Source organism: Zootoca vivipara, chromosome 9 (assembly GCF_963506605.1).
Source record: "Zootoca vivipara chromosome 9, rZooViv1.1, whole genome shotgun sequence".
NCBI classification, from domain to species: Eukaryota; Metazoa; Chordata; class Lepidosauria; order Squamata; family Lacertidae; genus Zootoca; species Zootoca vivipara.
In genome coordinates this window covers 52083266-52110452 of record NC_083284.1, presented here as the reverse complement: position 1 = coordinate 52110452, position 27187 = coordinate 52083266, and the positions used below count along the sequence as shown (strand labels likewise).

General features: G+C 40.1%; 1 protein-coding gene across 14 annotated transcripts in view; it reads left to right on the top strand.

Moving 5' to 3' along the window:
* Positions 1 to 7862: 7862 nt before the first annotated feature.
* The window catches only part of SORBS2 (sorbin and SH3 domain containing 2), a 97601-nt gene continuing 78276 nt past the window's right edge, over positions 7863 to 27187 (top strand). For 7 of the 14 annotated variants that reach the window (XM_060278761.1, XM_060278759.1, XM_060278760.1 and 4 more), the window contains exons 1-5: positions 7863 to 7912; positions 12488 to 12580; positions 15129 to 15155; positions 17613 to 17737; positions 18584 to 19192. In XM_060278761.1, coding sequence (XP_060134744.1) covers positions 7903 to 7912; positions 12488 to 12580; positions 15129 to 15155; positions 17613 to 17737; positions 18584 to 19192 — 864 coding nt within the window. In that variant the 5' untranslated portion in view covers positions 7863 to 7902. Of the gene's footprint in view, positions 7913 to 12487; positions 12581 to 15128; positions 15156 to 17612; positions 17738 to 18583; positions 19193 to 27187 lie in introns of those variants that run through there. The other 7 variants (XM_060278762.1, XM_060278765.1, XM_060278764.1 and 4 more) reach the window with 3 other exon arrangements.

Sequence of the window (27187 nt, the reverse complement as noted above, 5' to 3'; positions counted from 1 at the left end):
TCTCCAGCCAAGAAAAGTGTACAAAAATGCACATATTATGGTGAAGTGTGTGTGTGTGTGTGTGTGTGTGTGTGTGTGTGTGTGTGTGTGTTCATGCATATATTACTCAAAATAATATACAAGAATGCATTATATTAGGAAAGATTGCTTTGCAAAAGTATTAAAGAAGGTTTGCACTAAAATGCTGGCGAATTTTCAGGAGAACTTTAGAAACAAACCACAAACTGATGTGGAAATGCGGAAAACTGAACTGGGATGCTCACGTTTTCTTTCTTCACATCAGACTATGGGCCTTCATCCATCTTATCTCCACCCTACCTGCCTGAAACCTGTGTTTGGCCTGCCCACCTGAAAAATGGTCTGCTCTCAGGCCTGAGCATCTGCTTGTGTGAGCCTTATTTGCAAAGCCATGCATGCAAAAGTCAAATGAAAAGTGTGCTTGGAAAATTGGCAGCTTTTCCACCATTGTGGAACTCTTAATTCCCTGCAGGAACTTTCATATCTCAAAGAGAGAGAGAGTTGCAATATTATCCTATTCAAGCTGGTTTCTGGGGGCTAGGATGAAGCTGGTACTGGATGCTGTGGAGAGGACTGCACTCTCCTTTTCAACAGTTTTAACTGATGGTGTTTTGGGCATGTATTATTATAATACAGTTCATTACATGCTATTATTGTTGGGCTTTGTTTCAAATGCATAATGCCCTATGCAGAGTCTTCTAGGCAGGACAAGACAATAATCTAAACAAATTAAAGATTGAAGCAGCCTTGCATATGAATGCAATAGAGGCCAGTAAGTAGTTAGCATGCACACTGTGGTAATAGCTTCTATCATCTGGGATAAAAGGCATTAATAAATGTAATAGCACAGGCAGAATTTCTCCAGAGTTGTATTAATGGGAAACATAATTAATTGCCTTCAACCTCCAACTCCCATTCTGCTTCTCTCTTTTTTTTTACTAACTTCTCTAGAGAAATTTCCATTCTCCTGAAGACCTCTTTCAGAATGATGCCTTCTTTAATTTTTCACACATGGCTTCTAGCTCCAGACCTAATTCGGCTGGTAAATCACATTTTACTGAAGGCTTTCTATCTCAACAGATCTCTATGAATTAGTGTTCTTAACAGTATCAGCAGATTTCCTTTGTTTTAATTCATTCTGCTTTTTCAGCAACTAAATGCTGATGCAACTTATTCCTGGTCACTAATTAAGATGTTAACTGGAATAAAATCTTTACAACATTCCTGATCATTAATTAATTAGAAGAAAATTGAAAGGGTAGCTATGGATAAATGTTGAATCTGAACAATGGTAGAAGAAACTAGTAGATAACTGGTTCAGTTCAGGCTTGAAATGAAGTAAATCTCAAAGGTTTTTAGGCTTAACTGCTGGCAATTGTTAAAGTCAAGCAGTTATTTTAACTGTTCATAATCATGTGAGTTTTTCAGCCCTGCCAAGTTTAATTTTCGTGGTCATGTTTACTTTGGCTATTTATAGGGGGGGCAGAATAGCAGATATTTTGCTTTTAATAGTGTCAAGACTTGCAGGACTATATTAGGTATAAAACAGGAGGCAGCATTGTGTGTACAAGTTGGGTAAACAGCAGAAGCAAGGTCTGTGAGTTTTGGGGGTCTTCACGTAGCTGAAAATGGCAAGTGCTGTCAATATTGCCATTGGATTGATGTAAAATACGGTCAGCGCTGCAAGTTTGTGAGGGCACTGCACTCTTACTTGGGAGGACAGACTCCCCTGACATGCTGTGCGATTCTAATAATAATGCATGCAGCTTTTAGTTTTTGATAGCGTAAATAGGCTTAGCTCCATCTTGAGGGTCACACGCACACACTGTGTCCACAACATAGACAGTATTGTGTTACTGCTTCTAAATTCTTGAGGGTTTTTTCAGCCAGCACTTAAGGTGACCTCACATAAGTTGAGTGCCACTGCCACAATCATTTTGCTAAACCACTAGATTCTTCAAAGTCACGACAATAAACTTAGTTTGAGATCCTCACTAGGGCAAAGGAACATTTTGTGGAATTGCTTGTGTCTAATTCAGAGACTAAGAGAGGCTGGCATGCTTGAGTTACTCTTTAAACAGCTGATTATACAATCTGCTTTCTTTTTGTATCAAGCACAGCAAGGTAAAGGGGCTGCTTTTCTAAATCAGGGTGGGGAACCAGAAGATGCTGTCTAACATCATCCTGACCACCGGCTGTGCTGAGTACGCTGGCGGGAGCAGGACCCCAACAACATCTGAATGGCCACAAGGTCACTACCCCATTCTAAAAATGAACTTGGCCCATTCTTACATGGCAAGAGTTCTAATTTGGGTCTTAAAAATTTCATCACTTAAATATTCAGAGTGAGATGTAGACTTTCCTAAGGGAAAGTGCTGGGGAGGGGAGGGAATTGTTCCTCTTGAACACATCCACAAAGTAGATCATACTGTATATGCGTCAAGTGGAGAACCAGAGTCAATCCCACTTCCCATCCACAGGAAATGATTGGTTATGTTTTCCCCATCTCTGCTGGTGTATTGAGAGCAAAGAGTCAATCCTTGATTTTCACGAGCTTTCTCTTAATAACTCGTTGGCTATGCATGGTTCATTTCTTCCTTACAGAAGACACCAGCTGCCTTTGTGCTCCTGTGAGTAGAAAACGAGCACCTGGTCTCCAAGGCTCTTGCTCCTAACCTTCTGGCAATCTCCAGAGTAGCAGAACCAAGCCATGTTAGTGCACCAATTCATCTTCCTGAGTTGGCTTTCAAATCTGGCATGATGGTACAGATTACAAGCTGTTACAGCTTTTATTAAATTCATATTTGCTGCAGGAGCATCTGTGGATTGGACTTTAAGCTAGCTATTTGTAATGTCTAGGGAAGGCAGTGTCTAATGTCTGAGAAGCAGCTACCAGTACTTGATTCTTTGATATTCTGATGGAGGGAAAAGGAGGAGAAAAATGTCTAAATAAACGAGCGAAACCAGAAAGGACTCTCAGTCTGTTCCCCATGTTTTAGAGAGCTTGTGCCTGGCCACTTTTTAATTGACCGTGCACATCTATATGTGACAGAGCCTTTTGACATAATGTGGACAAAAAGAAGAAGCAATGTCCAAGGATTACCACTGTCCAATTAATTTTGGGTAAGGAAAGCATGCACGGGAGCATGAAGACGCCAGATAATATAAAGCAATTTTCAGGCTGTGAATATGAAGTAGGTGTTTATTCAAAAGTTGTTTTCTTCCTGTTTAATTTTGAAGCCAAAAAAAAAATGCATGCACCATCTGAATGGCTAAATAAACCCTAATTTGTTGGAGATACTTAGAATCTAAAAATAATTCTTTATTATTTGCTTCACTGTAAAGACCGATTTTTGCAGCTCTAAAAACCACCCATAAAATGTGCATATTATGCTGTCAATTTGTGTCACTTCCTTGACATTTTTGGTCTGACACACATGGTTTGGTTTTCAGGAAAATGGCTTGAATGTCTTGGGCATGAGTGGTGGGGAATCCATATAAAGAGACAGAACTTACCACATTTCAGCACTAAAGGTGAAGGATCAAATTGTCACCTTTCAGCACACAGCTTGTCAAATGCCTTTATGCTCTGTTGCTTTGTTTTCACTTAAAAGGGATAGTGTAATGACACAAAGTCTCCCCAGCATCGCTACTCAGTCCAGCGGCTTGAGGCATACTCAGTTAAGACAAACACATCCTTTAAGTACAACAGTCTGTCTTACCTTGAATTATTTCCATCAGATCATCTGGTGTCACTCGATGGTGGTAAGGGTGGCAGACCTGTTTCTTCCTTCAATGTGCAAAATTCTGGATATTTATGTAGAGTAATAAATATATGTCTCAGATGCAGGGCACATCTGATATTTTGTTATGTCTGTTTGAAATGCTTGTAAACTGCTTAGAACTGTTTTTCTAAACTGTGAGGCAGTATATAAATTACCGCAGTTAATAGATTCCCCCCTTAGTTTATATTTGCTTGTTGTTGTTGTTTCCAAACTGCCTTTTGTCCAAAGCCTTACTATATTAAAAAAAAATACATACCATAATAATTTTTTGTTTCTTTCTATTTATACCCCGCCCATCTGGCTGGGTTTCCCCAGCCACTCTGGGCAGCTCCCAACTGAATATTTAAACACAATACAGCATTAAACATTATATAACAAACAAATAATAATAACGAACAAAAAGGTTAGCCTCCCTAGAGAGAGCATTCCGCAAGTGAAGAGCTTGTGGCCCATTCTCATGTTGTCACCCTCTGGACCTCTTGTGGAGGAGGCACATGAAGAAGGGCCTGAGATAATGATTTCAGGGTCTGGGTTGGTTCAAATGAGGACATGCGGTCCTTGAGGTATTGTGGTCCTGAGCCCTTTAAGGCTTTATAGTTCAAAACCAGCACTTTGAATGGGGCCCAGAAACTAATTGACAGTTATATGCTCAAACCATCATGCCCTGATGAGCCACCTGGCCGCTGAATTCTGCACCAGCTGAAGTTTCTGAATCATATTCAGAAGCAGTCACACCTATATTGAGTTGCAGAAATCTAACTTAGAGGTTACCAGAGCATAGACAACAGATGTTAGGCTCTCTCTGTTCAGATAGGTGCATACCTAGGCTACTAGCCAAAGCTGATGGAAGGCACTCTGTGCCCCCAGGGCCACCTGAGCCTCAAGCGACAGCAATTGATCCAGAATTACCCCCAAGCTGTGTACCCACTCCTTCAGAGGGGATGTAACCTCATCTAGAGCAGGCAACCTCTCATCCATCCAGTCTTATCTGGATTCAGCTTCAGTTTGTTGGCTATCATCCAGTCCATTACTGAAGCAAGACAAGACAGCAGCATCTTCACAACAGAACACAACATGTCCACTATACATTTTTGCATTATAATAATGCCAAATAGCGAAAATGTATATAACTACAGCTGAGCTAAATACAGTTTATGTAAACAAATCAAAGCTCTCAGGAAAAATCACATTGACATACTTCTGTACAAAGAGTTCTGTACTCAGTGTGTCTCTGCTGAAGCTGGGTGTGTAGCATTGCATTTTATAGCCTGTTTTCATGGTGCTACTGTTTGTTCAGTTCCCAGCTAACAGAACATTTTAAAATGCTGTCTCCCCAGCAGCGAGGAAACACTCCAGGAATCTGATGCTTTCAGGAATAATTTGTGGCTGTTAAGGAAACCAGTGTTACAATCAAAGGCTGTTTATTGAAATAGAACAAAACAGACTGGACTCTCATTTTAATCTTTGAATAATTGGGGAGAATTGGATGGGCTAACTGAGTCTCGTTTCTCTCTAAATTGAATGACAAGAAATTTTATTAGGCATTCCATGAATTCCTGCAATTGTCCTTTTCTTTATTATTCACCTTGGTCTGCGCTAAAACTTTTATATAGAAGGCAGCTATTTTACTCTAAATATGATGAAGGAGATCATGCTTTTTCTTTCTTGAGTTGCGGACAATATTTTTCATGGCCATTGAAAAGTGATTTGAATTGTCAGAATTCCCTGTTTGTTAGACAATTTGATTTATTTATAAACTGCTTAATCATCAAAGCCTCAAAGTGGCTTGCATAAAACATACATTAAAATTACTGTGAAAATCAGATATCAAAAAGAAGTTAACCTTTATTTGTTTTTTGAAAATGGAAATGAAATCAGTTTTTAAAACACACGTTCAAAATAAATAACATAGAATTTTCAAAATAAATAACATAGAATTGCATGTCAGATTTACATGGCTAGATAGGCTTGAACCAATTCTCTTCTTTGTAATAGGCCTTGAAAACAGTACAATGAAGAGGCCCTGCCTAATATCAATCAACAGGTTCAAAATCAGGCATCCCCAAACTGCGGTTCTCCAGATGTTTTGGCCTACAACTTCCATGATCCCTAGCTAACAGGAACAGTGGTTAGGGATGATGGGAATTGTAGTCCATAACATCTGGAGGGCCAAAGTTTGGGGGTGCCTGTTCAAAATTAACTCGGCTACATTTGTAAAGATACAGTAAAACACTTTATACATGTGTTATAACACTGTGACACCAGATGGCGCTGTGGAGTCCAGTCTTTTGCCAACAGGATTTCCCTGTATGAAATTTACAATACATTTAACTGAATCACTTCTTTGATATGTTTAGTTCCAGCCTAGGTAGCACCTATAAAAGTTTCAGTTGCACAGATAGAAACGGTCCAGTGGCCATGTTCAGTGGAGGCGAGTCCATTCGAAGCTCTGCACCCAACCACCTCAATCTACCCTTAGCCACCACAAGTCCTTTGCTGGCTTCTTACCTACAAGTTCAGAGAGTGGCACTGACTCTCCTTAGACTCATTGTTGCCCTTGTAGAACTCAGCAAAGGGAGAAATAGGAACAAAACTACAATTAGTTGGTTCCAGCCATCACTGATCCTGATTCCACCTGTCATTGGCTGTGGCCCCATCTACTGTTGGCCTCCTGCCTTACGGTATGTTCTACCAGTCCCAGTGGGCAGCAGCCAACACTGCAATAGTTTGTCCCAAAGTGCCTGGATGCTAATAGGCTGAGGTAACCCAAAAGCAACATGCTTCTTACAAATCCCAAAATCCTATTCAAGGGGATGGGAGGGAGAATCCTTGATGGATGTAACATCACCGGTAGCACCTCCCTGTGTTCCTGACACAGTTTTGCTTACTTCAGCACTATATGCAATAAACAGAGTCACAACATCATCCGTAGTTAAAAGCAATTTTATCAGCCTTTAGATAGCATCGCTCTGTCTCCCTTTTAGTTGCTATTTCATGTCTTGTTTCCTGTTTGTTTGTGTATTCGTTTGTGTTTTGAATGCCATGGAGCATCAAGTCCCCAAACAGAATACCACAGATGCTGAAACCCTTCCAACTTCTTGGATTAATGTATTTATAATTTGCTTTCAGTGCATGTTAAGTATCTGGCAGGCACGGCTGGGACCTGATTCAGCATTCCTTGCACTCAGTGATTTTTACTGTGTTGAATCGATGTCTTCAGAAGCAGTAATTCTTACACAGCCAATAGAAAGAACTGCCTCAGCCTAACCACATTCAAAACACAACATTAGCGCTTGAAACATAATGTACAGCTTGTAAAAACCAACATATGACCTCATGGTCCTTTTTACAAAAGTACAAAACAGAACCTTGGTCTCTGCTGTTTCTCCCCTCAATACATTCACCTGATTGAGGGGTGCAGTGAGCAAGAAAGACCCTGCTGATGGTTCCACCCACAGCAGAAGCTAGGAGGGTGGTAACTTGAGAGAGGGCCTTATTGGTGGGGCACCCTAGTTATGGAACTTGGTGGCGGGGCATCACATCTTCCCCCACAGTTGACATTTTTAAGTGTAAGTGAAGACTTTCCTATTTGTCCAGGCATTTGGATCATGAAAGCTGTACTGTTTTGTTGGAGTGACTACAGGGGTTGTTGCTGTTGTTGTTTATTCTTGGGGTTTTATTTGATACTTATATGAAGTGTGAATTTAGACAACATGCAATGCCGTTCTGTGAATGTTTCCTCAGAAATGCCATGCTGTGTTCTAGGCCCTAGGGAATATTCTCCTTTTGGGATTGCAGCCCAAATAGGGTATCCTTTCCAGTTCCGGACAAAGTTTGTAATCAATTAATATGCATGTGATTAGAACCCAACAGAGGGTGAAACATCACAATTATATTTGTATAGAAGCATATCGGGGGGGGGGGGGCTACCACCACACAATGAAAGCCAAATACAGCAATCATTGATGAGATGTAGAGTTACCAGTAACTCTCCTTTATCACTTCAAAAACATTTTATGTCCTTGTGATAAATTAATAGATTGCTTTTGTATTTGATAGGAAAACTGAAGACTTCAACAGCAAATCATCCAGAGTCAAAATGAACACAGGTATGCAATTTCTATGGTGGGGCAGAGGATATTAAGTTTAAACTCATTCATTAAGCCTATTGTTCAAATGCAAGTAGAACTATCCTAATTTGCTTCAAATAATAACTGTAAAAAATGTAGATGACTTATCTATGTGTATCTACCTATACGTGCTGCTATGTATAAATATATTGATTTATACATGCATATGCATGTGTGTTCCATTCCAATATATTTTCTGGTATTTAGTAAAATATATTGGGGCACAATGCACATGTACATAGTCCAACACAGTGGCATAAATCAAGACACTTGTGTTTATGGTGTGCTGTTTAATTCTAAAATGATTGTGCTGTGACTTACAGTGCAATCCCAGACATCAGAAGTAAGCTCCATTGAATTAAATGGGACTTACTCTCAGGCAAGTTTGTATAGGATCACAGTCATACTTTGCTGAAAATTCGTATGTTTATTGGTGCATTTTTGAACACCTATTCATATTCCTAAAATTCAGTTTAGGATACATTGCATACTTGCCTTTTGAGACCACTATGTTTAACATTAATCATGGGTCAGAAAATGTGGCAGTTAGCGATGATCATGAATCCTGTTTGGATTACCATATTTATGTATTTTAGAAAAATTATACTCTGCTTTTTTACACTAACAATAGAGTGATAGAAATAATCAAGACACTATCAAAGGGCATGATAAAATAAAATAATGATAGAATCATCCTAGAGAACAAGTTTTTTTCTATTCTAAAAAAAATATTATTCTATTCTAAGTTACCAGTTAAGCTTCTGCAAAAAATAATAATTCTTTTTATAGAGCCAAGTTTTCAGCAGATTCTGGAAGCCATAAATTGATGGAGTATTTCAGAGCATTGGCACCTTAACCAAAAAGATTGTGTTCCTTATACCCTCCCTCTGAACTTAAGTCAGCAGTAAACTGTAAGCAAGACCTCAAATGTTGAACAGTGTGTTTGCTTCTTTCTACATCAGCCTTTCTCAACCTTGGGTCTCCAGGTGTTTGTTGGACTACAACTCCCACCATACCTAACTAGCAGGACCAGTGGTCAGGGATGATGGGCCAACACCTGGCGAACCAAGGTTGAGAAAGGCTGTCCTCTCTCTCTCTCTCTCTCTCTCTCTCACACACACACACACAAACAATGGTGCAGTTTCTGCAATCCTACATCGCTGGGGGAGTGGCAACCATGTTGTAGCTGTAACATAAGAACTGGCCCAAATCCTATTGACAGAATCTAAGTACAGTGGTACCTCGGTTTATGAACATAATTGGTTCCGGAAGTCTGTTCATAAACTGAAGCGTTCATAAACTGAAGCGAACTTTCCCATTGAAAGTAATGGAAAGTGGATTAATCCATTCCAGACGGTCCGCGGAGTAACCGTTCATAAACTGAAGCGAACTTTTCCATTGAAAGTACTGGAAAGTGGATTAATCAGTTCCAGACGGGTCCGCGAAGTACTTAAACTGAAGCGTTCATAAACTGAAACATGGGTGTAATTGGTTCCGGAAGTCTGTTCATAAACTGAAGCGTTCATAAACTGAAGCGAACTTTCCCATTAAAAGTAATGGAAAGTGAATTAATCTGTTCCAGATGGGTCCGCGGCGTTCATAAACCGAAAATTCATAAACCGAGGTGTTCATAAACCGAGGTTCCACTGTATACCCTTAACACTGAGGAATAGCTTCTATTAGTGGTGCCGCTATCTCCAGCACAATTCTAACCATGTCTGTTTTTAGAGGTAAGTCCCATTGAATCCAGTGGACCCCATTGGATTCAATGGGGCTTACTCCCAGGTAAGCGGGGTTGGTGTTGCACCCCAAATTGGCTAAAATCCAAGCATTTAAACTTAAAGTGGGTTGTTGTCCAAGCTGTGCGTAAATCCTGGTGGCTTCTAAGTACACAAAATTTCAAAGAATTTATATAGTGGAAGGACTCTTCACCACAAAATGTCTGGGCAATCTGCAGACTCACTGCCTTTTTTCACAGATGGATAATGAATGGGTCGAACTTAATTTGCTAAAATAGATCTTTAGTGTCCTCCAATAAATATTTTAGGCAGGAATGTATGAGGATAATATGTGTGATAAATGCATCTAATTTAAAAATGATTAAAGAAGCCAACGGTTAAAACCAACTCTATTGCCTGGGATATGAAGGTGCCCTAAAGACCTTAAAGCAAAGACTTTGGGATAATTCACACAGTGATCTACGACATCAATCACTTGCGATCTGCAGTCCATTGGCAGTAGGAGTACAATATGGGCATGTCTTTAAGCCAGCAGCCTATATTCAAAACTTGACAGTGCCAAACTACCGAAGGCTGTTCACAAAAGCAAGACTGAATGTTTTCCCCTCTGCAGTGCTGGAGGGCAGGATGAGAGGAGTACCCTACCAGGAAAGACTGTGCTCGTGCACCCATGATGTAGATTCTATAAAACACATTGTGCTGCACTGTGGGAAGTTTGAGCAAGCTAGGGCTGAAGTGATTTCACCCCTGCTAGCCTTGCTCCCAGGAAAATCAGAGGATTTCTATATCAGGTTCCTATTGGAAGACCGGTCAAATGCCAGAACACTAGCAGTGGCAAAGTTTTTATCGGTGGTCACAAGAACTAATGTTTCCTATTCCGAATTTGAGTAAGATGTCTGAGTGGTTTGAGGGCGGGGTGTCCCAGCTGTGTATCGCTTGGTAACGAATTGATGGGTCTATGGACCGTAATAAAGATTGTTGTTGTTTAATTAATAATAAATGAAAGACATAAATACAAACCACAGCAAACACACATACAGCCCCCAGAGACTGCAAAAATCTGTGAGGCTTAACTTTGTTACTGTTAAATCATGATGATGCAAACTTCTTGCAATTTATCCAATGTTTCTGTAACGCAGTAGCAGGCAAAGGAAGACCACCCACAGTTTTGAAGAGCATTTTTTGAACTTAACGGTAGCATGCACTCTAGAGACTTCCTTCTGCCACCATCACTGCTCCGTATTCCACCCACTTTTGATAGGAAGCCCACTCTTCAATGTACTGAAAACTCAAATTAATGAATTTGCATGGATTCTTTCCTCTTAAAGTTACCTGCCCTTGGTGCTGAATAACCTTTGGCTTGCAGCAGCAGAGAATTTGTGATCAAATGAAGCTGGGCTTACCTTTAGCTTTAGCAGACATGCCCTGTGTAGACAGGTTCCTTGTCCTTGCATAGGGTTAGGATTGATCACCACAACTCTTAAACGTCATATAATTATGCAGTGAGATATTGTGCCATGTAGTATGTGGGGTGTGTTTAAGACACCCAATACTAACTTCCTGTTAGTGGCAGATTTATTCTAAATTTGGTCTCACAATAGATACTCCTCTCCTTCAGCTGACCTTTATGTCTGCAAAAAGCATCCATTCCCTGAACTGGCAATTTTAAACGTGGCCCAACATCATGATGCTGACTTGGCTGTTCCTGTGCAAAGAACGGGCCACATAAATTACACCTGATTGAGCAGCCAGAAATTGCTTAGATGGGATTTTGATTGAATCCAACATGCCCAAAGGATGGTTGAGTTTTCTGCTGTCCCTTCAGCTATATTCTGCTTTGCAAGGCCTGTCCAACCAAAGAAGCAAACTTACCCAGGATTGCCTGTTTCAGCAATGTGCAAATACCTTGGGGGGGAGAGCACTACTGCCTGCAGTTTGGCCAAAAGCACATGCAGACAACTTTTCAGCTCATGATGCCCCCTGTATTTCAGGGAACAAGATCAATTCAAAACCTTTGTATTCATCAGAGTTCATCCAGGGTATAGGCACAGATGTCAAAGGGAAGATACAAAGAACTGCCAGACATTTAAAATGTGGCATTCTAGAGCAGGCATCCCCAAACTGTGGCCCTCCAGACGTTTTGGCCTACAACTCCCATGATCCCTAGCTAACAGGACCAGTGGCCAGGGATGATGGGAATTGTAGTCCAAAAAATCTGGAGGGCCAAAGTTTGGGGATGCTTGTTCTAGAGGATTGGAGTCTTCTCCCCATTCTGTACTACCTTTAAATGAACTATAAATGTTCTCCTTTATTTATCTAGCTTATCTGGAAGGCGCTTAGAAGGAGAGAGTCCTGTAACAACACAATTTAGTTTCTTCCTAGATATCTCTTGTTACACATAGGGGGAAGACACCCATGAATGAACATACCAAATTATACAACAAATCCTACTTTATGATCTCTTTTAGGGCCACACAGTGTGTTTTTTATTGAAAAAGTAATGTTGTGTCAATTTTGATCTTCCGTTTTAGTCTTTTTGTGGTGAGTTAGGTACACACAACAAGTGGTCTTTCCAGTACTGGAAAGCACATGATAAATCTATCTTGGCTTGGGTATTCTTTGGAATGGCAGTAATAATTAACTACAGCTTCCCCAGCCCTTCGGTATGTATGTACAAAACCCAGAAGATCAACAGCAATTTCTAACCGCATGAGTTCTATGTCCACATTTACATAGTTCACTTAACTCCACTTGATCTGTGTTGCATGTGCTTGCTCTCTCTATGTTGTGGGCCTGTGTCATTTTGTGCTTTCAGATAGTGGTGGGTGTGCTCGCAAACGTGCTGCCATGTCTGTCAAATTAACAGCCGTGAAGAGAGTTCAGAGTTCTCCAAACCTATTGACAGCAGGTATTAACTATTAACCATGGAATGTCCCAGTTGGGTGCCATTGTGGCAGGTTTCTGCACAGTGTTGGAGCTGAATATCATGGTTGATAATGAATGTGGCTGCAGCTGCTGCTGCTCACAACTGTTATTACGAAATGTTTCTGTCCTGTTGATGCAATCTTAAACTATGTCCTTGTGGGAACTTCCCAGGCATTCTGGGTGGGTTCACTGAGAACTAGACCAGCTGTGCACGTGCCTTAATTTGAACGAGAGCTTATCTGGGCTCAGCCCCAGAACTTATTTTCCATACCAGAGCTCATGTGAAATAATAGCTTTTGAGTAGTGTGCAACCAAGTCATACTCAGAGTAGACCCAGAGTAGACCCATTGAAATCAGTGGGCTTCCCTTCCCCACCCCCATTTGAGGGAGAGTGATCATGTGAACTGGAGCCATAATCAAGCAGAGGTGTTCTTTAAAGAGCAGTGGGGAGATATGGAGCATCCATCCACACTTCTACTATGCACTGATGTATCTGGCAGTGTATGAACAATGGCACAGAATTTTTTAAGCGGGACTAAGTTAGTAGTACCAATTCATTTTTTCCTATTTTATCACTGTGGCTGCTTAGCTAGAAACTGATTGAAATCCCTTGGGGATGGAAGAAGGAAAGTACCATAATAATCTCTATAAAATTATAGCGCAAGTGTCCTGTAACACCAGTCAGTATATATTGCAAGATATATGAATGCCAGGCCAATTTTTTATAGGAAGACGTTTTCATGCATCATCACCAAATTGGAAGCAATGTAGCATTTACAATATTCTGAGTACTCTTCAGAATGCTGGGTTGAAATCCTTCCCTTTGGCTGTTAGAAAACATAAACCAGGTTTCAGAAATTAATGTGAGTTTGGCCATTGAATTTTACCCTTGGGTAAGTTTTGCTAAGTCAGTGCAGCTTACAGTTTTTAAAGGTTTCCAATGCCCAAGTAATAGAAACCATGTTGGACTTAAAGGTTTGTGGCCATTTTGCTATAAACATTTAAAAGCAGCTTTTTAAAGATTTGCATTTGGCAGTAGCCCAGGAAAGTGAAGAATGTTAAGGTGACAACTCTAGCTTCGTAGTCCTGGCCTTTCTTCATATACAGATTAATTATGCAATATAATGTAACATACCTAGACGAATATTCATAAACAGAAACAGATCTCAGTAAAATTTCCAGCTACAAATCATTAGTGTTGTTAATAGTCACCTTAATTGTAAAGTTGAGAAAAGTCTTCTTACAATTTTATATTTAATTACAATAGCCCTGTAAACCAACTAGAGAATGACATGGACTGAGAAAGAAGAATAGCATCATTGAATTTCTATCTAATAAAGCAGCAATAAAACTAATACAAAATAAAGCGGAACCACAGTAGCCCTGAAGTGTAGCCGTCAGAAAGTGTGAATTAATGGAGCCATAAGCATTGATTTATTTACCTGTGTTCCAGTCGCCCAAGTTGTGCATAGGTAGCAGAAGAGAAGTGGAATCTCAGTTAATCAATGCATGTTTTGTAGCTCTTTACTAAGCTGACATAAGGAAATTTGCAAAGGGTAAATTTGACGCTGCCTCATGAAGAACATGCCCTTTTCAGCCTACAACTACTATCATATAGCTGTTTTTAAAGAGATTGATTCCATAGAGCAGATCCTCTGCAGTTGTCTATAAAATTTTCTCTAATGCATCTTAAAGCACCCTCACATAATGAATCAAAAACTAACAATGGAGCAGGGATTTCAATCAATTTCTATGAAGAAGGGCAGCATGGCAGAGGTTCATACATTGTCTATCAATAAGGTCACAGACAATGTTGCTGACAATAGTAACTTTAGAATGCCCTGCCTTGGTTTAGTTTCCCCCTAACTTGTCCCAAAATGCTTTTAGTTACTTTGAGATTTGAATGTTTTTTTCTATTTCTGGCATCTCTTAAATTGACCTGGCAAGGTCATATGGGTCCAGTTCCCCTGGTTTGCACATATGTTTATGATATTGGGTTGTTGATAAACTATAGGTTATCCTAGGTTAAGGACGCACTGTGGTCATTATATCCTTCTGAACATAGAGGGGAAAGGAGTGTAGGTGTCTGATGTTCACTTGTGTAGTGCTAAACTATGGTTTAATGTCTCATTCAAGCTGAACCAGTGTGAAATTGAAGCAAAAGTGCTGTTGTATTGTGCTTGCTCACTCTTGCTATGGGCCACATAAATTTAATGAAGGCTAGAGGGCTCTTTGACCAAGCAAAAATGGCATAATGAGTCATTCAGCCTGATGCTCTGCATATTTACTTAGCAAAATTTACTTCACAGCTCAGCAGTGCTTATGCCCAACTTAAATGTGCTTAAGATTGTGGTCTTTAGAAAAAAAGATCCTTGGCTACATATGCCAGTATAGTAAGAGCCATTAAAGTATGTGTGTCAATAATTTTTGGTAAGTGAATTACCCCTTGTCTACCACAGTGGTATCAAAGCATAAAGTAGGAATGCTAACTGTACTTTCCACATATTAACTTTGATGTTCTGTTTCTTTAGGACTTGATTCTCAGTCACCAGATTCAGGTAAATAGGTTGCTGTTATTTTAAGCTGAATATAACAACACTGTAAGTGGAATAAATAAGGCATGCATTTAAGCCCCCTCCCCACTGTTTTCCTAGCCAAACTGTACTAATTTTGAGACTCTAAATCCTGAACTAAAGACTTTTGATACGTGTGAAAGGCTTACTTTTACATTTGCTGGCCTTTATATAATGGGCGATAACCTAATTTTTGCTTTCTTAATGGTTTCTTATATACAGACCACGCATCCAAAAAGACCCTACATTACATACCAACATTTCTATGTAATTTAGAGCAGAAAGAGCTCATTATCTTCAGTTACAAAGTGGTAGCAGAACAGAAGAAATCTGTTCTTGCAGGTGTATAACAGAAGGTTTTTAAGGTGTCAGTGGGCATAGAAGGGGTACTTCTGTAACCTTACACTAGAAAGACTGTACTGCTGCATGAGATATAATTTGGAACAGCTTTCAGTTAATAAGGGCTTTACTGGTCCTTTTAGCCAACAATAAAGCTGCTAGCTGCAGCGATCAGTCTAATCCTACCACATCTCTTTTGGATAGCTTATAGTTCTGATTTTTTCCCATCTTCCTAAAGGAAGCCCCGTATATGCGCTTTGCGTTTCTTCACCTCTCTAAGTCGGTGTTTGCCAAGCATCTGAGCCAAAGGCAAACTATACCCTTACACCCAAATCACTGTTTGGAGGTAGAACACAGGCTCTGCATGCAAAAGGTCCTAGATTCAAACCTAAAGCACTGCAAATATGACCGGGGAAGATTCCTGCCTGACACCCTGAATCGCTGCTGCCAGTTGGTATGCATGGACCAATGGTTTGATTCAGCAGGAAGCACCTTCCTATGACAAAATTTAAATTTGGAAATAAAAGCTTTGATCCAACTTATGCCCGTTGTTCAAGGACAGGACTGGGCATCATGAATGCCACAGAAATGCCATGAAAAATTCCCTAGGAATATTCAACATATGACATATCATTGTGCTCCAAGTTTTCCTCACCCCACTCCATGCCATTGACTGCTGCTTCTGCAACACAAGGAATCCATAGATCTCTTGAGCAGAGCAGGCACCCCCAAACTGCGGCCCTCCATATGCTTTGGCCTACAACTCCCATGATCCCTAGCTAAGAGGGCCAGTGGTCAGGGATGATGGGAATTGTAGTCCAAAACATCTGGACGGCCGAAGTTTGGGGATGCCTGCTCTTGAGTATCATTTAGTGGCAAAACAAGTCATGGGGGCAGCCATTTTTTGCTGGAAGCTGCATCTAGGAGGCTTGTACAAATGGAGTACCCATGCATTCTCCTGAAGTGACTGAGGGCAGATGCATGTAAAAACCAGACCAAGTGTGACAAATAAGTAAATGACATAAGCAAAAGCTGAAGGATTGGAGCATCTGAGAATGTTGTTCCGATTTGAGCATTTACAGTATTTATTTTTCAGTGTTATCTGAAGAATCTAGAACTAGCCTTTCCTCTCCCAACAGTTATAATCCATGTGTGGGATTTATCTCATTTTATCCACACAGCTACTTTAAGGCATAGACTTGGCTGAAGGGTACTGATTTGCCCAGGGCCCCCTAGTTAAGCTTCATAATCCAGAGGCAATTGGAACCTGGATTCCTCACCTGCCAGGCATATACTGCTACACTATATTTACAGTGCAATCCCATACATATACCCTCATTTCAAGTCCCCTTGAATTCAGTGGGTAAATTGGATAAAGACTTTGGGATTAAGAGACTGATATAAAGAAAAACAATAGAAAGCAACACCATCATGAAATCCTGACCTATTCAGGAGCTCAGCAGCGCTGCTTCTGGCTTCCCATGATGTCATGTCTAGTATTTTCTAGGCATTTTATACATATTTATTATAAAAAACAACATAGCCTGTGCCTGTAGGCCTACAGTCCTATTAGGGTTTTTTCCCCCAGCCATAACGCACCGGAACTCAGTTCCAGCACCTCTCAGGTGGGTGCCGTTGCCATTAAAGGGAGGTGAGTTCTGGGACCTCTTTTTCTAGAAAAATAGCACAGGGCATGATTTAAAGCAGGGGAGGATAGAGAGGGAACAGCAAAACAAGCAAAAACAGGCACTTCCCCCCCATAAAGTCACATTAATAACCAGACTGCCTAACCACTTAGGAAGATAGTTATAGGAGAGGAAGTTCCAAATGGCAATTGGTTCCAACTGAGCCAATGGAATGGGCCAGCACCTGTCTGCCGTCTTCCTCTGCTGTAGTCTGGCAGAATGGCTGCAAATAGTATTAATGGACCCTTTTGTTATTGACATATGTGCATTATATCCCTTAGTCTTCTTTCACGTTTGTGCCCCCACATCTATATTATGTTGATTCCTGTCACTGTAGAGCTCATTTCAGTTTCTTGACATAATCAAAGCAAATCTTTTGTCAGAAATAAATTTGCTTGGATTTCTTTTCATATAAAAGCTTGGAGATCATTTAACAGTGGGAGTAGAGAAACACTGAATGGCGACACTAGCAGCTCCTCTCTTGCAGCAAAAGGCTTTCGAAGTGTCCGGCCAAACCTACAAGAAAAGAGATCGCCAGCTCAGGTAAAATGGCAGATCTGCAGACTCACACTCTGAGATTATGTGAAATTCTAAAGTTTAATACTGTGATTTCATGAAGTAAGGAGAGGCAGTTTCCATTTGATGATTGCTTTTGGGGTGCTTTCCTGACATTATTGGATTGGTTTGTAGTATGACCTCTGTTTTGGCTATGCATACAAATAGTGGTTGTATGCACAGCTGCTGCTTCACTCATGCACTGAATTCCTTTCAAGGAGTAAAGCACAACTATGCAGTGTTCATCAGGTTAAAACATATGCCTGGTGTTGGAACAACAGCACAGTTTATTTTTTTGTAGCCCAAAGTATAGAGTTTGACTTAAATCTGAAACATTTATCCATATTACAAATTACTTAAGATACTTTCCCCCGCGCACACACATGCACACACACACACACACACACACACACAGAGTTTCTATTACTGTAGACCAGAAAATTTATGGGGCTATATATTAATTTCCTTCAGAACAGTCTGTTGGTTCCAGTGATCTATCTTGTTAATTTTCATCTCTATCATTTGAAGGTGATAACTAGCAATATTGATCCCAAGAGGGGGATGCTTCATATTAATGGGTCAGTATTGACCTCACAATGAATTTGCAATTAATATATGCATCCTGGCTTTCTAAACATCGAAACAAAATGTTTTACAATCTGGGATGACGAAGAATGATTGAGGCCTGATTCAAAACCATTGGCAGGATTTGTGTCGGTATCACTATTTAAGAAGTGACACGTTTTATCTCTGTTTACTTTCCTGCTAATGTTTTCCTTTCTCTCTTTCTCCTGTAATATTTATTTTGTTGCGTGGATGCTTTTGGCACACAAGGCCCCCCCACTTCCTCCTAGGAAAGAAAGTTTGAGTAGATCTGGAATAACTAGTCACAAGAAGAGCGAAATTAACTCCCGGTCCATAACAACCAAACAAACTAAGAAATCTCCTGAAGCTGACCACTGTACTAACAAGGAGTTTATACGGAGGGCAGTTTATTCTAAAAAATCTAACAGCAGTGTGTCCTACACACACAAAACCACAAAGCCACTGGCCTCTGTTTACAGCACAAAAACAATAGCTGGAATTAGAACAAGTTTCCGCCAAGGCCACAAACAACAAGGTCAAAAACGTAGAGTTTCTGCCCTGAAATTAACTAGGGCACGAAATGCATCTAGTAGTATTCCTTCTTGTATACAGCAGCAGCCTGTGCCCGTTGAAGCCCAAGCAACTCCACGGAGGCCTGTCTCACCTGCTTGTAACCCAGTACCTGAGACACACAAAGCATCTCTTTCCATTCAGATAGCTCCTATCCCTGATAATAAAGCGGCGCCTGAAAGCCAACAACATCCACCTAGGCTTTCTCCAGACACTTCAGAGACGCCTCCAAACAATATGCAACAAATATCTACAGTTCCTTCCGCACAGTCCACAGAATGCAATGTGGTATATTATGTTTCTCTCTTGTTTATTTTAGATCTTTCCTGTGTCACCTAACCTTTTTCTCTTTAGTCTACTCACCTGGCTCTGAATAGTGGTTTACACTTCCTGGGTAAAACTACCTGAGACACCATATTGAAAACAGTGTTGCTGTTTGTTTGTTTTTTATTGGTTTTGAAAGATGTTTATGGCTTGCCTTAGTACACGGAGAGAGGGAAGGAACAAGTGATGTTTAGGTACCTATTAAGTGCACACTTTATTGCCTGTGTCTTAGGTATTGCAAAATTCAGTTCTGTAGGGAAGGCAGTCTGAGTGACACCTGAATGACACTGCTTGAAGGTATTGAAATCCTAAAAGAAAGTGTCTGGAATCCAGAGGGGCATGTTCTCTTTTCTATGTGTCCATGGCTTTTCTCCCCACTTACCCCCACCTTCCTCCTACAGACCCACCCATCCTAAAAAAAAAAACAACCTGTCTCCAAAGGTTAGGAAACACACCAGCATAGCATTCCATTATGTACAAGGGGCTGAACAAAAAATAAATAAATCAGGAAACCCTTCAACCCTGCCCACCTCTGTGACAAAAGTCCTTTGCACATGTGTGCCAATCTACCTGGATTCCAGCTTTGTGCTTGATTTGCCATGGTAAGGATTCTGTGATTGTTCTTCACAGATGATAGACAATAGATAGATTAGATAGATAGATAGATAGATAGATAGATAGATAGATAGATCTTTATTCGGCTATAAGCCCACACCACAAAAATAAATCAGACGTAAAAAAACAGAGATACAAATTTCCAACATATAAATAGAGTAGATCTGTGGGATTACAGCATTTGGGGGGAAGAACCTTGGATGGACCTTGGATGAATCATTTTGTATTTACATAAGACATTGGAAACTATATTAGGGTATCAATAATCATGGAGCATTCCAGCTCGTTTCTTGCACGCGAGGACTGAGACCAAAAACCTTGCAACGCTCTTCACAGATGAAATTCTTGTTTAATTACACCAAAAGCACATAAAGTGTCTGTACAAGATGCACATAAAGTGTCTGTACAAGACCCTTAGTGGTGCACAGATTACAAGGCTTCCACAACAAAGGCAGAAGAGACTGAGCTGTTACATTTATGATAGGCGCTTGAATTGCTAGGGATATTGACATTAATTACATCTTGAGTGAGTGTGTTCACACTTCACACAAGGCTGCTCTGATGGCCATGCTCCTTAGAGGCTCTGCTGTTTAAAGCACAAGTTTGAAAAAGCATCCCATGTTAATCAGAGGGGATATCTCTGCCCCTGCACCCCCACCCCCACCCCAGTCACCCATAAAATATGCCTCACTAGAAACAGGATCATTGAACAAGGCCAACCGTTCTGATGTCTTCAGCAATTTTTTAATTATTTTTTTATGGCGTTCTTGCGTGTACAAAATGCAAGCAACGGAACAGTGTGGCTAACAGAAAAGTATTTCATAAAGAGTCCAATTCCAAAAGGATAAAATACTCTGATGAGTGACACATCAGAGGAGGAGTAACAGTGTGGTGGTGTTGTTTCTTTCTGGTCTAATGACTTGCCAGATGCCAGTGCTCTATTGTAATGATATAGAGAGGGTGCTATTTAATGTTTGAGCCAAGAAATGCAACTGTCTCAGAGCTGATATGAGGATTCATAATATAATTGCATTAGGATCTGCAAATGCTGTACAGCACCCTGTGATCTGATCTGATCAAGGTTGCTATAGCACTGTTTTATTTATATATTTTTAAAATGAGTTACCATAAATCATTATACAGACAGAGCTATGGGAAAGCTAAACTGTATTAGAACAGGTGTTGCTTTTATTAATCAGAATAAAAGTGGATAGTTTGGTTGTCATGTTCGTGTCCTGAATCCCTAGAATCAAAATGTGAAATCCCAGGATCCAAAATGGTCCCAACTCGTTTTGTGTGCCATGGTGCGGGGAGCATAAAACTGGCATTTGCTAAAGGGGGAAAAGACCTGGCTCAACATGGGAAACAACTTTTGAAGCTGACTTCAGTTTCAAAAATAAACTCCAAATCCCATGGGACAGTTTGGACCCTAACCAAGATGGACGATGGAGACAACCAAAGCATATGTGCCATTATGCAGAGGGGCTTTTAAATGAGCAACAGGGTGTTTAGTTTGGGCAGCAGACAGAGCTGAGCACTTTGCCATTCTGCCTCTGCTCTGGAAGACTGGAATGAGTAAAAATGGCACATTGGGGGGGGGGGGCACACAATTGAAAAAGCAAGCGGGGGTGTTCTTACTTAAGGAGCTACTTTTAGTAGTCTCCAAATGTTACCAGCTTTTGTAAAAACATTTCTTTTGGCAATCGCTTGATAAAACATAAACCAAGGCCCAGCTTATGTTTCTCCAGGAAACCAGGGAAGAAGCACGTGTGACTGGGGGAGGGGGGCTTTTTTGCTTTCCTGCTTTTATTATGTGGTGGATGGCCTGTGGATTTCACTGCAGACTCACTTATGGAAGCAGTATGAGCTACTCATATTTATTTCTTCAGTTTTTACTTTGAATCCTCCATTTTGGTAGAAAGCTGGGTTGGGATTTTCAACACTGGGCCAAAGTGTTCAGGAAATGCATATCATATATCACATCTTCATGAAATATATCACATCTTCATGAAATAATCACATCTTCATATCATATATCACATCTTCATGAAATAAAGCAAATCACATCTGCATATCATATATCACATCTTCATGAAATAAAGGCACCTTGAAATTTCTGATAAAAATATGGTTTTAGTAGTGCATTAAGGGCAAAATCCACTAATAAATTTTTAGTAAAGCTCTCACTTATTTTGGTGGGAGCTCATGGGAGAAATTACTTGTGAATTCCATCCTATAGCAGTAAAATGAAATGAGTCTGTCAGGTTCATCTGTCCAGTCATTTACTTTGCCACAATTAAACCTTAGGTATCCCATTTAAAGGCATGCAGATCATAACATCTACCAGGTATCTGAAATTTTTACATATTGGTTTGGGTCACAGTTATTGTAATGGCAGTCAGGGTCAGTCCTACTGTTAGGAAGAGCGAAGCATCTGCCTAAGGTAGCTGGTTTTGGGTGCCATGAAAGGGAAGCAATTTGTTGTTTTCATTTACAGTATTGTATTTTTCAATAACAATACAAGTGAGGTACTGTGGCACTTCCTGTCTCTATGGTCTTGAATATAGTACACCCTGACTGGGAGTGGGTTGCAATTTTCCGTACTGCCTCAGGCACAAAAATGTTCACAGGTGTTATGAGTAGGTATGCAATAATTTGATAGGGAAATGTGGATTTATTTCAGCAATGAGGTTAGACACTTTACAGAAAGTTTGAAGTGTCAGTAGAACAAAAATACGGAATTGAATTAGTTTCCTTATAGGGAGAGGGTGAATATAAGACGTCTCAGTAAAAAGCAAAATGTATTTCAAGCTTCCAGTTTTGAGAGAAGTTATAGGACATGTAAACTGAATCCTAATGACAAGTATATGTTCATGGTTCTAGGTGAGTGCCCAGACAAAGGTGAGAGAGCATGTGGAAAGGGCCCTGTGTAGTCATTCCTGCACTAAGAATGTGTGCTTACTCTTGCACTAAGAAGTGTGTGAACAGCATGAAGATTCCTGGTGAATATGCATATGTTAGAGTGCCATTGTATCTATCCACAAGAATTTAAGGTGTGCTTATGTTTAAGGGAAACCACTAGTGCAGATGCTGCGGTATACTTGCATGCAGAGGTGTGCAGTTGAGACAGTGTTGTTGCTTTTAGATTGTAAAATGTGTATTGTTGTTTTGATGCAAGATGCCTGGATTTGTATTTATGTATTTTGGAAACTAGATCTCTTTCTCATCTGTGGGAGGGTGGAAAAAACACATAATCTTCACATTGTGTAGGAAGAGCTCACCATAACCACCAATATTGTAGTGCAATGTATTGGAAAGATGAGCCAAGTACTGTAGGTTCGTATTGGCATTAAGATGCAAACATTCCAACAAAAGAAGAGTTAAAGAATATTGTGAAGATGCAAACATTCCAACAAAAGAAGAGTTAAAGAATATTGTGAAATTCTGTTACCAGTTACTAGATCATGGATGATTGTTCTACATGTCCAAAAGAGGTTGTGCTTAGGAAAGTGCAGAAGACTAAATATTTTTTAAAAAGAAAAGGGGGGCTTGATTTTTCAAAACACAGCATATTTTCATGCAGTTGTTGGTGCTGTTCTTTTGTATTATCAGAAGTTTATAGACATAAACAAGGGACCCAAAGGAATACAGGTGTTCATAAAACTAGACTAGTTCCGTGAATTGAAGACTGAAAATTGGAAAAAACTTTTACACCAACTTTAAGCAACCAAATTTTAAAATGTTGAGCATGACCCTCTTAACAATTAAAGCAAGAGGTATTTTTACCCAAGTATGTGTGTGTTTGTGTGTGTGTGTTAAAATCTGAGTTTTGTGTGCTATCTTTTCTTATGTATTAACAACAATCAGTTCACTTTTTCATCTTAGATTCTTAATTGTGTCTTGTTCCTTTGAAGCAAGGCCAGCAATTTGGTGTCATTATCATGCACCCATTCACAAACCTCTTATTAAAATCTGAAATTGTCCACAATGCTTATAATATACCTGTATCTACTGTACATACTTAATGTTAATTGCCTATATAAGCAATCTGGGAAATTTTTTCTCAGTGCAGAGATTTGTAATAAGCACACTGTGGTTATCCAAGACCACTGTCCAAAAATCTAAGAGTAGTCACATGTTTGGATTCAAGTTTTTGGGGGGAATTTCCATTTCACAAATAGTGATCTCAAGAACATGTTGTTATTTTTTGACATAGAAAAATAACAGCAAAGTGACTTTTATCTTGCATTCTTGCATGGTGATAATTCCTTATGAATATGCCCCTTGTTCCCTATATCCTAGAAAACAACGTTAAAAAGCTGTAGGGTATCGGTTTTCACCATGTTATGAGGAATTGAGAAGGAATTTTTACAACAGACAAGTTCTTGTGGTGCTTTACAATTACTTTTTAAAAAAATGTGAGGGAACACTTCTTACCAGACTAATATTTTTTATTGGAGAATGATTACAAATCAATACACAGACAGTGTATATATACTTCCTGTGGAATTCAGGTGCATGCAGAAGAAGTTTAAACAAGTGATGGTAGGAAACAGCCTATAAGTAGGCATGCAAGACCTTTCTGGGAAGGATCAGCAGCAGGTCAAGGTCAGGTCAAAGTCTGAGCAATGAATATCTAGAAAGGAAGACTGGGGCAAAACCAGTCTTGCCTTGCATGGGGCCAGTGTGTTGGATCAGTGGTCTTCCACCAATTGCAGCCTCCAGTCATGGGTCCTTAGCCGTGAGAGTGCAATGATATGGTTTTAATCGTATTGTTTTATCACTGATATGCTTGCCGCCCTGCCTACAGTGCATCAAAACAAAAGGAAGTATGAAGAAACCTAAGCTTATGTGTTGTGTCCAATAATACTGTTCCCCCTCATCCCCTCCAACTGTCCCCTGCAAACCCTCAATATTTGTCAACTTCATGTTCACCTGTTTCCATTGTAAGATATTTCTAATTTGAGAGTGTGCTATCCGGAATTCCATGACTTCCATATACATTGCTCTCAGTTCCCGGGCCTCATACTCACAATTGAATGTGCAAATAAAACCCTGTTGTTTTCTAAACTCTGCATATTCAGTGGACAATTTCTCAGCTTGAAAAGTAAATTACACTTCATAGAGGAAACATGGCTTTAGATCATGCTCACTGTTCATTCACTCACTCATTCATTTTATTTGCATGCTGCTTTTTCACACACACACACAAAAGCCATGCTCAAAGTGGCTTGCAACAAAGTAAACAGGGATACATTTCAAACGCTACAAAAACTGTTTTGTAATAGCACAGCAAAACAATAGCAACTATCATAACATACCCCCCAAAATTCAGAGCTATAAATATAACAAGATTACTTAAACATGCAGCATCCAAAAGAAAAAATAACAAGGGAGCTTCACAGTTTCACCTTAATCCAAGAAACACCATTCTCATGATGTTCTTCAGTCCCTTCCCTGCAGAAGCTTCTTATAGTGGGGAAGCTGGAAACACCCCTCCCATTATGTTCCTGTTGACACTGTTACATATTTTATAAATTAGACCTGGAAGTTACATATTTATTTATTTATATTTAAAATACTTTGCTATATTAACTGCTTGGGAACATCACGTTTCCTCTGAGTTGTTTACCCAGCTGCCTTAAAGGTTTTATATTAACTTTCTGTGTACCTTTTGAGTAGCAATGGTGATTACATCAGTCTTGGGTTTTTACCTAGTGAGCATTTTCCATGGTAGCTTCACTTCCCAATCCCACTCGCTCTTTTTGTTTTCTAGGAGTATCAGTGCTATTTAGGTACCATTATTTTGCCTTCATTCTTAAAAAGAATAGTTTCCTCGTTTTTAGTCAATCAGCTCAGGGTCATCAGTCTGCTGACCTTGTGAATTCTAGACTTTACATTTTTTTATTTAAAAAAGTTCAACCTGCAGCACAGACATTTGCAAATTTGAAGCTGTGATTTCTTTTGATTGTAAAAAAGTTTTACAAAAACTTTGTTGTTGTTTAGTCGTTTAGTCATGTCCGACTCTTCGTGACCCCATGGACCATAGCACGCCAGGCACTCCTGTCTTGCACTGCCTCCCGCAGTTTGGTCAAACTCATGTTCGTAGCTTCGAGAACACTGTCCAACCACCTCGTCCTTTGTCGTCCCCTTCTTCTAGTGCCCTCAATCTTTCCCAACATCAAGGTCTTTTCCAAGGATTCTTCTCTTCTCATGAGGTGGCCAAAGTATTGGAGCCTCAGCTTCACGATCTGTCCTTCCAGGGAGCACTCAGGGCTGATTTCCTTAAGAATGGATAGGTTTGATCTTCTTGCAGTCCATGGGACTCTCAAGAGTCTCCTCCAGCACCACAATTCAAAAGCATCAATTCTTCGGCGATCAGCCTTCTTTATGGTCCAGCTCTCACTTCCATACATCACTACTGGGAAAACCATAGCTTTAACTATACGGACCTTTGTAGGCAAGGTGATGTCTCTGCTTTTTAAGATGCTGTCTAGGTTTGTCATTGCTTTTCTCCCAAGAAGCAGGCGTCTTTTAATTTCGTGACTGCTGTCACCATCTGCAGTGATCAAGGAGCCCAAGAAGGTGAAATCTCTCACTGCCTCCATTTCTTCCCCTTCTATTTGCCAGGAGGTGATGGGACCAGTGGCCATGATCTTGGTTTTTTTGATGTTGAGCTTCAGACCATATTTTGCGCTCTCCTCTTTCACCCTCATTAAAAGGTTCTTTAATTCCTCCTCGCTTTCTGCCATCAAGGTTGTGTCATCTGCATATCTGAGGTTGTTGATATTTCTTCCGGCAATCTTAATTCCGGCTTGGGATTCATCTAGTCCAGCCTTTCGCATGATGAATTCTGCATATAAGTTAAATAAGCAGGGAGACAATATACAACCTTGTCGTACTCCTTTCCCAATTTTGAACCACTCAGTTGTTCCATATCCAGTTCTAACTGTAGCTTCTTGTCCCACATAGAGATTTCTCAGGAGACAGATGAGGTGATCAGGCACTCCCATTTCTTTAAGAACTTGCCATAGTTTGCTGTGGTCGACACAGTCAAAGGCTTTTGCATAGTCAATGAAGCAGAAGTAGACGTTTTTCTGGAACTCTCTAGCTTTCTCCATAATCCAGCGCATGTTTGCTATTTGGTCTCTGGTTCCTCTGCCCTTTCGAAATCCAGCTTGCACTTCTGGGAGTTCTCGGTCCACATACTGCTTAAGCCTGCCTTGTAGAATTTTAAGCATAACCTTGCTAGCGTGTGAAATGAGCGCAATTGTGCGGTAGTTGGAGCATTCTTTGGCACTGCCCTTCTTTGGAATTGGGATGTAGACTGATCTTCTCCAATCC